The following is a 13,109-nucleotide window of genomic DNA, read 5'->3' as shown; positions in this document are numbered from 1 at the left end:
GGGACCCAAAGGGTTAAGCAAAAAAAAAAAAGTCAGGGTAGTGTTTAGGATGATGTAGATCTTGATCACTATCAGTCACACAGAGCGATTTGCAGTCACTTGCTAAGCAATCTGATTTTGACTGCATGCACTGACTTAACTAGTGGGCAATAGCAACGTGTGGCACCACATACACACAGACTGATCTGTGCTTACTTTCTAAGCGATCTAGTCAGAAAAAAGCAGCAGGCTTCTATCGCAGGACAGCCTTGCACATTCGTACAATGGACAATACACATGCGCAGTCTAACGATAATTGCTCGGCCAGTGAATTCACAGCTGTGCAGGTAGGTCTGAATTAGGCACATTGTTCTTCTCGAGCACTATATGTTCAGCTGTGGACACACTAGACAATATATGATTAAAGATATCGTTAACCTGTGTATGTACTGTATCGTTAATGATACACGCTCCCGCAGGTCCTTAACGGCTGTCTGTACAGGGCCGGCGCAACCCACTCAGCGAGGGATGCAAAGCAGGTAGGTGCCGACCAGTAGAGGCGCTTTTCCTGCTCTGCACCCTGCTGCTCCTGACGGCTGCCGCTGCCTGTCACACGGCGTGACAGACAGAGGCGCCGGTAACATGATGCTCTGACCCGCGCCGATGATGTCCTGCACAAGGGTCGGGGGAGGCAGAGCAGAGGAATGTGATCTGTAGAGGAAGGCTTTGCAGTACTGCTAGGAGCCACTAGATGCCCCCATGTGATCCCACTGTGTGGAGCTGTGGCCTTATCAGTGGTGAGAGAGATGGCCAGGGACCCTACAGAGGAGGATCTGCCTGCCTGATTGAGTGAGTTTGTTTTTATGTCTGTCTGTCTGTCTATCTATCAATCTCTCTCCCCCTCTCTCCTTTTCTCTGTATATATCTATCTCTGCCTTCCTGCCTCTCTCTCTCTCTCTCTCTCTCTCTCTCTCTCTCTCTCTCTCTCTCCCCCTCTCTCTTTCTCTCTGTCTATATCATATCTGCATTCCTGTCTCTCTCTCTCTCTCTCTCTCTCTCTCTCTCTCTCTCTCTCTCTCTCTCTCTCTCTGTCTATACCTGTCTGTGTGACTCTCTCTCTCTCAGGTAGATTTATTATCATTTCCCTAACGTTCGTTATGCTGCTAGTCTCGGAAGTGCCGGGAGCGTGTCAGGCGCTAGAGGTGATATTACCTCTAGCGTCTGTCTCAGGGGATTGGGGAAGGCGGCGCGCGATGGAGGGACGGGCAGGCGGGCGCAGAGTGGTCGAGCCACCCGGATTGCTACCGCGAGCTACCAGTAGCTCGCGAGCGACGGGTTGGCGACCACTGGTCTAAAGGAAATGAATGGGCTGCTGTCAGTAACAGCTGGTGGCCATGTGATGTGCTCAGGTGGCTAGGGAAGAAAAGTCAGGTCAATCAATCTGATTTTATGCTGCTCAAGGGACAGTGTCACCATCACTGCATGAAAATCGCTGCAGTGGACTACAGATGAGCCAGGCAAAGCCACGGTGCTTATGCTGCCCATACACTAGGACGATATTGCATACAGTCCTTTGATTTCTACCTCATCTGTATGAAAAATTTAAGGATTGTATGCACATCGAATAGGTCCCCCGACACGATACTTGGGCCCGCCGGTTGAATGTCGTGTTGATAGATATGTGCTGCACATAATACTGAATTGCATGAGCGATCGCATGTGGTTTTTAATCACATGCGAACACCAGAATGCAATTGAGGATACAGGGAGCTATTTTGACGGCTTCGGTTTGGGGAGAGGGGGCCAGAGGGAGCACTGGCGGTAGAGTGGTGTAGGGCTGTTAAGTAGCACTAGCAGGCGATGGGGGGCAGCAGCAGCAGCAAAATTTTGAAAAAAAACTGTTTTAAAACACTTGGTGGCCCTCTGATTGGCTGAGCTCTCTCAGCCAGTCAATCAGAGGGCAGGCCAGTGTTTAAAAAAAAAATATTAAAATTCTGCCGCTGTCCTGACCCCCGACACCCGCTAGTGCTACTTCACATCGCTACGCTACTTCTGCCAGGGAAGAGGTATGCTAACAAAACCTTTTTTTGTAGCAGAAGCTGTCCCTTTATGGGCTACGGAAGGGAAGGCGCAAAATTTCAGTTTGCAGGGAGGCGCCAGACACCCTAGCACCGGCCCTGCGTCTGTACATGCAGCTCAATGTTGACTATATGTTTAGTGACTGCATGTTCAGTGAGGGGTGGGTGACATCCGTGAACAATATCCGTAACAATATCATTCAGTGTGTTTGCACAAAATCATTTGCTCCGGAGTCTACTGGTAAACACTAATGAGATCGCTGATGGAGCATATCAAATAGTGCAGTGGCCGGGGAACCAGGGTAAATTACCGCAAATAAGGTAAACATTTAATATAAATGATTAAAAATAAATGGTTTTTAAGAATACCCGTTGGTATGAGGAACAATTGCTAGTAAATGATCCCCCGTTGATCTTGGAGTAATACGATTTCTTCTTTTTTCTTTTTCTCTTCATATGATGTAGATATTGGATGCTTGTTGAGTTGTTAATGAACCTATGTATTCTATACATTTAAACTGTTCTGTACAAAATGTGATACATGTTTCTTTTCAAAATGAATGTCCATGTGAACAGCAATATTGTATGTCTTGAAAAGATGCCTTGATACAATAAAAAAGTTATAAAAAAAAAAAAAAAAAATGGTACTTGTTTCCTAGCACGGCCACAAATCTTGGCCATCGGGGGTAATTTCAGTGGCCTGCGACGCGACCGACGCGATGCCCCCGATTTTTCCATTGAAATGAATTGAAAACAGTGAAAAATCGGGTCGGTCGCGTCGTGTGCGCCTAAAAATGCTTAAATGGTCCACCCGCGATGGCCGCGATTTCCCCATAGGGAACAATGTTAAATGCCTCAATTTACCCACGATGACCCCGATTTCCCATAGGAAACAATGTTAAATGGGTCAATTTACCCAAATCATCATAGGGAAGTATGGTAAATGGGCCAGAAACCCCAAAAACCCCCCCTGACCAGTGAAATGTACCCCCAAAAGTAGTTTACGCCACCCCGCGATCAACGTGAACCCGAAGCGTGGCGAGCGCAGCGAGCCCGCGAGGGGCGGCGGTACGCGTCCTCCGACCTTTTCATACCCCCACTATCCACGTTGGCGTGGAGTTGAGAATAGAATAGTGTGGCGAGCGCAGCGAGCCACCGAGCCCGAAGCGTGGCGAGCGGACGCGGATACCTTCACAGGTAAACGCGTCCCTTCGCGGGCTTCACAGGTGTCCGCGTCGCCATGGACACCTGGGAAGCCCGCGAGGGGACGCGTATAACTGTGAAGGTATCCGCGTCCGCTCGCCACGCTTCGGGCTCGGTGGCTCGCTGCGCTCGCCACACTATTCTATTCTCAACTCCACGCCGACGTGGATAGTGGGGGTATGAAAAGGTCGGAGGACGCGTACCGCCGCCCCTCGCGGGCTCGCTGCGCTCGCCACGCTTCGGGTTCACGTTGATCGCGGGGTGGCGTCTAGTACTTTTGGGGGGACATTTTAATGTTCAGGGGTGCTTTTTGGCCCATTTACCATTGTTCCATATGATAATTTCCTATGGGAAATCGGGGTCATCGCGGGTAAATTGAGGCATTTAACATTGTTCTCTATGGGGAAATCGCGGGCATCGCGTCTGGCCCATCACACCCGATTTTTTTGCGCATGCGATGCCCGCGATGGCCCCGATTTTACCCCCGATGACCACGATTATGATCGTTGTGGCCGTGCTAGGAAACAAGTACCAAATAAATAATGGACGGCATATGAATCTATATGCATGCCTGGCTGTGTCTCGGCAGCGCGACTGTCCCTGCTCTGCTGCGCTTCCTTCCTTCCGCTCACCTGGCAGCCGTTCATTACATATGTATAATGCATATGTAATGAGCTGCTGCCCAGCAGGACATCAAGGCGTCACTCTACTCTGCACTTGCTCAAATATGCACAGGAGGCAGAGTGCAAAGTATGCTGGGGTAGAACGAGTCTGATGATGCCCGCGCCTGGCGTGTTGAAATGTTCATAATTGTTGTTTCTGCCCCAGCCCCCAGATAAAGTGTGTGTGTGTGTGTGTGTGTGTGTGTGTAAAATTGGTTGTGTGGTCGGTGTATCTAAATATATTTTGGGGTTAAAAAGTTCCCTGACCCTGATATAGTGTGTACCCAGCTTCAGAATCGTCCTGAGCGTCTAAGCAACAGCAGACCCGTGTCAGGCAGAATTATATATCCTGGATTAATATTTAAGGATTTTATTTGGTCTTCTTTATGTTTTACAGTTTTTGGTTTGCATACAAATGCATAAAAATAATAAGAAACAATAAAAATCCTGAAAGTATACCTTTTTCACTAAAGTTAGTTTTTAATCTATATGGTAATTTTTTATACTGTAAAAAATATTGATTAGCGCTCCTAAAGAAAAATGTCCTCTATTTCCCTTTGTGCTGGATACTGTCCTGTAGTGTGAATACTATTTGATTTATTTATATAGTGCATACATATTCTGCAGCGCTTTACAGAGAATATTCAGCACAGTCACTTCCGTATTGGAGCTTACAATCTCTGTTCCCTACCACATATACACACACTCAGTGTGTGGAGAACCTATAAACTCCACATAAATGGGGCCTTGATTAACAGTATTTGCTTGGGTTCTTCTCACGCTCCAAAAACTGACTTAAGCTAATTTTTATGTGGTTCAGAAATAAGATTGTAAGCTTCAATATGGCAGGGACAGATCTAAATCATTCTTGGTGAAGTCCTGTGTAATATGCATGTGCTATATAAATAAAGGGCCACGAATAACTACAATACAAATGAAATGACTTATTAATGATTGAATATGTAATTATCTATACTCTGAGGGGGCTGAACAGCTCTTGTCTTCCACAGGAAGCGTGACAATGACAGTTGTAAAAGAAGAAATGTCACAAGTAGGTTAGTGGCTCTTGTACAAACATTCCTTTTTCTAAGTAAATTTGCACATTCGCTACCCCCCAAGCAGGGAAAATTCTCTTTTAAGGTTAATATGTCGCGTCTTGCTTCAGAACCCCTTGGACAACCCCTCCCCACTCATTCTAATTAGGCATTTGTAAGTTTTCAGTTAGCTTAATTGACCCAATAATGGGCAGGATGCACTTAGATCCGCAACCCTGGTCCGCCGCACATCGCCGGCTACCGCATAGATAATTAACGCGTGTGCACTAACATATGCAATAATTATTGCAAAGGACAGCTCTTGCAATAAGAGCTGCCCTTTGCGTTGCGCCGGTGATGTGCAGCTGGTCCCTGGCGGCTCTCCCTTCCTCCCTTACCCTGCTGCTAATGCAGGTCACTGGTCCGGGCATCACCGCGCTGCCCAAACACAGCACCGCGCTGCCCAAACACAGCACCGCGCTGCCCAAACACAGGTGAGGGGAGGTCGATGGGGGTCCATGCAGGGCGGCAGTGGGTCGCGTTAAGAAGCCCATAAGCTTTTGCTGGCGATACCCCCCCGCAGTGAAAACCCGGCATGCAGGTTTTCCGGCATATCAAAATGCAGTAAATACCCCGATAACGCGTCCAATTAGTGCATCCCGCCAAATGTAATTTTCATTAGTTTATGCACTCCATTTTTCATTAAATTCTTTTGTAATTAAATAAAATAAAAAAGCTTTTCACACGGTTTTACTTATTAATTTTTTTTTAATAAAATGCACAAATCAGCCATTTCTATGTATTATGTGCATTGTTTTCATGTCTGTAAACCGTGTTGAGTCCTGTTGGAGAAAGTGCACTATATAAATAAAACTTCCATTTCATTTCTTTTAAAAGGTAAAGGGCGAGATGACAAACCACCAACCAATCAGCTCCTACCTGTCATTTTTGAAACAGTCTGTAACAGGGCAGTTAGGAGCTGATTGGCTGGCACTTTATCACTTTCTATGTTATCACTTTTCAAGCTTAGTGCATCTGACCCACAGTATGTTCCTTATATCCATTCTATATATGATTTTGATAATGATCATTTTTGGGGTTTAAGAAAGGTCTCACAACATTGTCATTCTATTTTGCCAGTTTTCTTTTTGGACTAGATAAATAAGAATAGTGCTAATTTTAGGCAAAGTATGCAGATTTATTGGCGATGTGTGCTAGTTTAACACCTTTTGCAAACTCACGTCAAGTTAAATCTACCCCAGAGTCTAATTATCTGAGGTTTTCAACAGGGACCACAGTAAGGTTGCGGCCCACTGAATGAGTTCCTCTTGTACAGGGCTGATGGATTCAGGAGGAACTAAAGGCAGGCAGTGAGACTGGTCGACATGGGGCATACTGGAGAATAGCCAACAGTCAGAATAAAATGGGCATTGCAGTATGGGGACAGGCAAAATCAGGTCATACTGATACTAAAGGACCAGAACCAATAAGTCATTAGGAGCAGTACCAAAGTAGTAAGCAAGGGGAATCATCAGAACACTGGGAGTTACACTGAAATTCAAAAACGATCAGATACTGGTATATAGGTTAGGAACCTAATACTCTGGATTGAACAGTGCCTGGAAATTGGTCACATTTAGGTAGGGATGTATTAATATACATCGCCGCTCTTCGCCTAACATATGCGGCTAGCATCGGGTTGCGGTGACTGAGACCCCCGCGATACCTGTGATGTGGTCTGCGGGGGTTTCAGTCACATCCCGGCGGCTGCCAGTGTCCCCCTGCGTGTCTTCCTCCCCCCTGATAGAAGCCCATAGGCTGCCAGGCGAAGACGGGGCGGACGGGTATTGGTACATAGGAAAAACCCCGTTTTACCGCATTTTCCCTTTAGTACATCCTGCCCTTAGTGCTAGTGTGACGTCACATTTTTGGTGCTCCTGTCCCTTTAAGACTTAAAGGGACAGGAGCACCAAAAATGTAACAACAGCAGGAGAAAGGAAATGCTGGCAGTCATGGTAGCAGGCGGCTAGAGGAATCTCCAATCAGACAGGGGAACATTTCAGCTTAAGGAAAAATACTACCTATTGCTTTGTTCGTAATGTCTCATGAATGTTACCTAGTACGGTTCTATAGTTTAACTTCTTGGCAGATTTTGAAGCATTTTTCACTGAATTCTTCAACCCATGCTTTGAATAGTTATGGTTTCATTGTATTTCTTCTGCATAATACTAGTGTACAGGCTATTCTAACATATACCTTATCTCTCTGAGTAATTGCTGCTTGAGAAGTGACTCATATAGTCAGTGGGCAGTTTGGGGCTAGGTCTGGGAACATTATAATGCCTCATGTCATTTATAAGTTCATTGAGTTGGACCAAGAACGGTGATCAGGAGAAACGTCTCTCTGACGTCTCCTTCAGCCTCTGCTTTCTCCATTCCATCCTTGGCTTGCAGTTGGTAGTACATTACTAAGAAGGGAAAAATAAGAGGTATTTTATTGCACCCCAATATATGTACCCAGGTACAGAACTAGAGGAGGAGGCTGACAAGGACTTCAGGATAGTGACCATAAATGACGCAGGAGGTGGCAGAAACTGGAGTGATCACGAAGTTAGATCTCTCCTGCATGTGTGGTCAGAGGAGCGGATCTCCCGGCAACTAGAGGGTACGTTCAGGAATAAAGAGCTGTTTGAGGAGATCTCAAACAAACTGATGGAGTGTGGGATTAATAGAGACTGGAAGCAGTGCAGGACGAAGTACAAAAACCTAAAGTATGAATATTACAGTGTTAAGAAAGATGAGACTCTACAACCTGCACTGAGAAAGAGCATGAAATTCTATGAGGAGATTGATAATTTAATACAACGACTACCAAAGGCTTCTGGGGTGACTGCAGATGGTTATCATTGTGAAGGAGTTGCGAGCAGAGGAATCAGTGAAGAGCCCACAACAATTACTACACAACAAGGCTTCATAGGTAAACCTGTACACTTCTTCGTATATGCTGTAATAAATAAATAAAAAATTCAAGTGTGATAAGGAGAGATAAACTACCAGCCAATCAGCTCCTTGCTGACTTTTTTCGAACACAGCCTGTAACATAGCAGTTGACAGGTGATTGGCTGGAGGTTTATCTCTTGTTAAGGCTTAATACATCTGTCCCGTTGTGTGGTAGATATCACAATTCTTTGGTAATTCTTTCTAATTTAGCTGAAGACAACAAGGTTGAAATGAACAAAAGCCAAACAATTGTCATTGGAATAAAGAGAAGATCTTCTCCAAATGGTGAGTTTAACGCAATAGACATTCTATTCTGATAAGTACCACGTTTCATATTGCTGACACAAATATACTATTCATGAGTTTCATAGAAAAACCCATATATGTTGTAGATACATGTTTGCTGGCCATATACAATAGCATTTGTGGAAGTTGTCCGGTAACAGTATGGATAATATACAAAACCCTTACTTTGTAATGTATATAGAACTCTCCGCATATTATTCAAATACTGTTTTATATGTACAGTACAGGCTGGTACATTTCCGAAAATCTGAATTTATAATGGTTTCAACACTCCTATATAAATGACCTAGCTTTGCAATGAGAACTCTGTACACCATAAAGCATAAGCTGATTATAATAATTAGTACTTTCATCTTTAATTGCGAACGTAAGTTGAAATTGACAAATTCAAATGAGGGTGACATTAGAATGTCCACTGAACTTAAAAAAAATGAATTCTTTTTCATAGAACCCAGTATTCCAGATAAAAAGAAGCCGACCAGGATCCCTAGTCCTGATAAACATCCATCTTATCAGGCTCCCATTATTAATATGGTTGAGAACGATGCTGCCAGAAGGTTGGCCACTCCACACCGCGGGAGTCAGAGCGCTTGTGAAGAGCAAGTGCCAGGAGAAGCCAGATTACGTGACCAGGTGAGGCTATGGTACTATTTATCAGGTGTAATTTGTAATATATATATATATATATATATATATATATATATATATATATATATATATATATATATATATATATATATATATATATTTGTTTAGTGTCCGTTTGTATTTTCATTCACTCGGAAAGGCACAATCACTCTCTAATGAACAAAACCGCATGCACTGCAGGTGGGGCTGATGTAACATGTGCATAGAGAGTTAGATTTGGGTGTTTTATTGTTTCTGTGCAGGGTAAATACTGTCTGCTTTTTTTTTACACTGCAATATAGAAATCAGTTTGAAGTACACCCCCCACCCAAATCTAACTCTCTCTGCACAAGTTACATCTGCCCCACCTGCAGTGCACATGGGCCCTCATTCAGATTGACACGCTCGCATGCGAATTCGCATTTATCTACAGAATGAAACCATTGCGCATGCGCAACATACGCAATGCACATGTGCAAGGAGCCACCAACCTATTCGCAAGCACCCTACCAAGCAGCTTTAGCCTTGCAAACGATTGTATGGAAAGTAGGCGTGATGTGGGCGTTTGTATGGGCGCATCCAGAATAATGAGCAAAACTGGGCGTACACATGGACGTTGATTACAAGTGCTGGGGTTTGGCTTCGCATGTGTGCAAGAGCGCTTGTACGCCTCAGCCTTAAAAAAACATTTGCAAGGAAAAAGCAGGTTTTAAGTTTCGCAGGCCATCCTTTTCCTGGCTCAACATTCCCACCCCCAATCAACATGCACTAAATGGCTAAATCATTCTCACCTGCACACCATCTACACCCATACATCCCTCAATTTGTTAGGCAATTAACTCACAACAACAACTCAATGCATACCCACGGCAAACACATTTGTGTAAGGATGTGCGTGCGAACTGTTTACTGTGCGTGCACTGTCAGTTCACTCCCCTTTTGTTGTATTTGGGAGCAAATGATTTTGCAACCACAATAGGCGTGATTATGCCGGATGCATGCGTGTGTATTAATCTTGTAAGGCTGCTTGCGATTGTGCATGCGAGCGACTGAATCTGAATAAGGCCCATGGTTTTGTCCATTAGAGAGTGATTGTGCCTTTCCGAGTGAATCAGAATAACCCCCTATATCTCTTTCTCTCTCACACATTCACAAACACAGAGGCAATCAAGATAGCAGACTAGCTTTCGAAGCATTTTCTTCGAGCTTGCTTACTAGTTGTATGATATGCTCTTGTACTGTATTGTACTGTAAAGGTGGCCATACAGTTATGTGATATTCCAACGGCCAGGACGAGAAATCGGGTGAAAAGCGGCCAAATCGCATGTGTTTCATATCCCATCCAATCCAATGCGCTGTCCCGTGCGCATTGGATTGGATCCGGAGATTGAACCTGATAAATCGGATGTGCAGCCATCAGTGCAAATCGCGTGTGCTTTTTAGCACCTGGGATTTATTGCATCAGAATTCCCCTGAACTCACCTGGCAGCTTCCCTGGGGTTCCTTTCCATGCAATAAATTGCATGTAAAAATGGCACACCAAATTGGAAGGATGGACTAACAGGGAGCTGCCGTAACATATTCAGCTTGGATGTTTGCACAAGAAACCGGTGTCAGGATCATTTTCTCATAATAACTTCGAAGTTCCTTTTGCTGCAGACCTTGCAGGCGCCTCATTATCTGTATAGATTGCTCTTTCCCTGGCAGGCCTCCCATATTGCATTCCATTTGGAATTCAGTATGAGAAATGCTTGTGCTTATAAGCCTTTGGCAGCAGCTTTTATCCTCAGACTTTTATACCATAATCTATCGCCTGCCAATTATCCCTGCTCAATACAAATTACTCATGTCTCACCTCCAGCCGCCCACTTCCTCCGCCCACCTGTCCTTTTTTTTTTATTATTATTAGACTTGAGACATTTCCTCACTTTTCTTCACTAAATGCATAGAAATTTGCTTATGGAGGTATATTGGGTGCCGAACGGCTCCCCGACAGTCGGGATTCCGACTGCTCCACGACCCCCATAGAGGGAGAATAAAATAGGTGGCGAACGCAGCTTGCCACCGTGCCCGCAGCGTGGCGAGCCCAGCGTGCCCGCAAGGGTCTTCATTGCGCTCCAACCGCTGTGCAGTCGGGATTCCAACGTCTGAGTAATGACTGTCGGAATCCTGACTGTCGGGGAAATATACCACACCCGGTATATTATAGACTGTACGCAATGGGTGTGGTATAAGGTTCCGACAATCGGGATCCTGACTGGCTGGACTGGTCATTAGCCCGACGTCGGGATCCCGACTGGCCGGACTCAGACAGCATGGTGAGCGCAACAAAGCCCACGCTGCGGGCACGATGGCTCGCTACGCTCGCCACCTGTTATATTCTCCCTCTGTGGGGGTCGTGGACCCCCCACGAGGGAGAATAGGCGGTGCCCGTCGGGAACCCGTCTGTGTTTTAACAGTCGGGATCCCGATGTCGGGTAAATAACTGTCAGGATCCCGACTGTCGGGACCCCGTCCGGCACCTGTACGCAATATGGAGGCATACAGCACACACTGCCAGCTTTGAGCTGGTTCAGAATTCCTTTTGCAGAGCGGATACCGTTTATCTAGTTCTCTAATAATAATGTTGTTCCACAGACCTAATTCTAATTTTTACTTTCTGTGGCAAAATAATACGTCACTAGACTCCTTATACATCACTAGAACCGCATTCATTCCATGCATCTCCTCTGCAAGTGCCCACATCGCAAACTTACACCAGATATCTTGGAGCACTTGTGGAAATCAAAGTGTGCTGTGACTTAGGGCAGAGGGATTATAATGCCATTCCTGGTGTCAGACACATTAAGGGACACGTGAAAACCAGACAGAGGATAGGACTCTGTGGCCACTCTTGCTAAACCAGGTACACAACCCAAAATGTGTCATCTCTACTTTTCAATTGTCATTTAAGAATCTGTCTGGCACCATTAAATCCCATGTTTGCATGTAGCCATAATATGAGGTGGATTCTTACTCACTGCTTTCATTCAGCAAATCTGCCTGCTAGATGAAGGACACTGTGACCTAGCCACTACTGGTCTGTTCCAGTCTAATGCCTGGTACATACTAGAATGATGCTGGTCATGAGCAGATCGTAAGACAATCATACGATCTGCTCACGATCTGTTGGAGCACATGATCTGCTCACGATCTGCACACAATCTGAATCTGATCCGATCTCGACCTATACCCAGCTGAATGGACATTTCCAGATCCTACCTGCTGCAGAAATGGCAGCAGAAATTATTGACAAGTTTGCTAAAGAGTGGGAGTGCTAAATTGCCTATGTGCCGAGTTCCCTCCCCATGCTGCAGCTTTTTCTGCTGCCACTGACCGGCAAAGCATACATTGGCCCTTATTCTGGTTCACTCGCAAAGGCAAATTTCTTCTCAAATAGACAAAACCATATGCACTGCAGGTGGGTTAAGGTGGCCATACACAGGCAGATATATCTTCAGATCTGGCTGTTGGAGCAAAAACCTGGTTATGAATGAGAGCAAATGACAGTTGACCATTTGCTTGGAAATGCTGGAAAACAGACAAACTGTCACTCATCCATAACCATGTTTTTGTTCCAACCAGCCAGATCTGCAGATAAATCTTACTAGTGTATGGGCACCTTTTAGATGTAACATGTGCAGAGAGAGTTACGTTTGGGTGTTATTTTGCTTCTATACTGGTTTCTTTTTACACCGCAATATAGATCTCACTTTGACGTAAAACCCCACCCAAATCTAATTCTCTCTGAACATGTTACATCTGCCCCCCCCCCCTTTGCAGTGCACATGGTTTTGTCCATTTAAGAAGGAATTTGCCTTTGCGAGTGAACCAGAAAAAGGGGCATTCTGTGCATGCACAAGTTAGTTTTTGCCAAGCGGCACCCACGTCGCATTGATAAAAAGGGTGTGGATCGTATTGTCTGCCCGACTTAGGTCGACAGTCATTAGACCGACACCATTGGGTCGACAGGCAGCAAGGTCAACAGGGTTCTAGGTCGACATGGGACAAGGTCTACATGGGTTTAGGTTGACAAATGTGTTAGGTCGACATGGGTGAGGTCGACAGGTCGCGACAGGTGTTTTTTGACCCGAATGTCGACACAGTCGAAATGGACACAAGAGGGGGGGGGGGGGTTTGGGGTGAACAAGTCACCTAGTAGCGCTGGTGCTTATAAAGGGG

General features: G+C 45.2%; 1 protein-coding gene across 4 annotated transcripts in view; it reads left to right on the top strand.

The window, feature by feature from the left end:
- PAICS (phosphoribosylaminoimidazole carboxylase and phosphoribosylaminoimidazolesuccinocarboxamide synthase) overlaps positions 1-13,109 on the top strand; it is a 60,619-nt gene that overhangs the window by 16,107 nt on the left and 31,403 nt on the right. The window contains exons 7-10 of one of the 4 annotated variants that reach the window (XM_083170140.1): positions 4,933-4,977; positions 7,477-7,932; positions 8,166-8,240; positions 8,710-8,894. In XM_083170140.1, coding sequence (XP_083026266.1) covers positions 4,933-4,977; positions 7,477-7,932; positions 8,166-8,240; positions 8,710-8,894 — 761 coding nt within the window. The remainder of the gene's footprint in view (positions 1-4,932; positions 4,978-7,476; positions 7,933-8,165; positions 8,241-8,709; positions 8,895-13,109) is intronic. The other 3 variants (XM_083170151.1, XM_083170158.1, XM_083170167.1) reach the window with 3 other exon arrangements.

The sequence above is a fragment of the Crinia signifera genome, chromosome 1, assembly GCF_055691185.1.
Source record: "Crinia signifera chromosome 1, ASM5569118v1, whole genome shotgun sequence".
NCBI lineage: Eukaryota > Metazoa > Chordata > Amphibia > Anura > Myobatrachidae > Crinia > Crinia signifera.
Note: the sequence above shows the minus strand (reverse complement) of the source record. Positions and strands in the feature narration are given on the sequence as shown.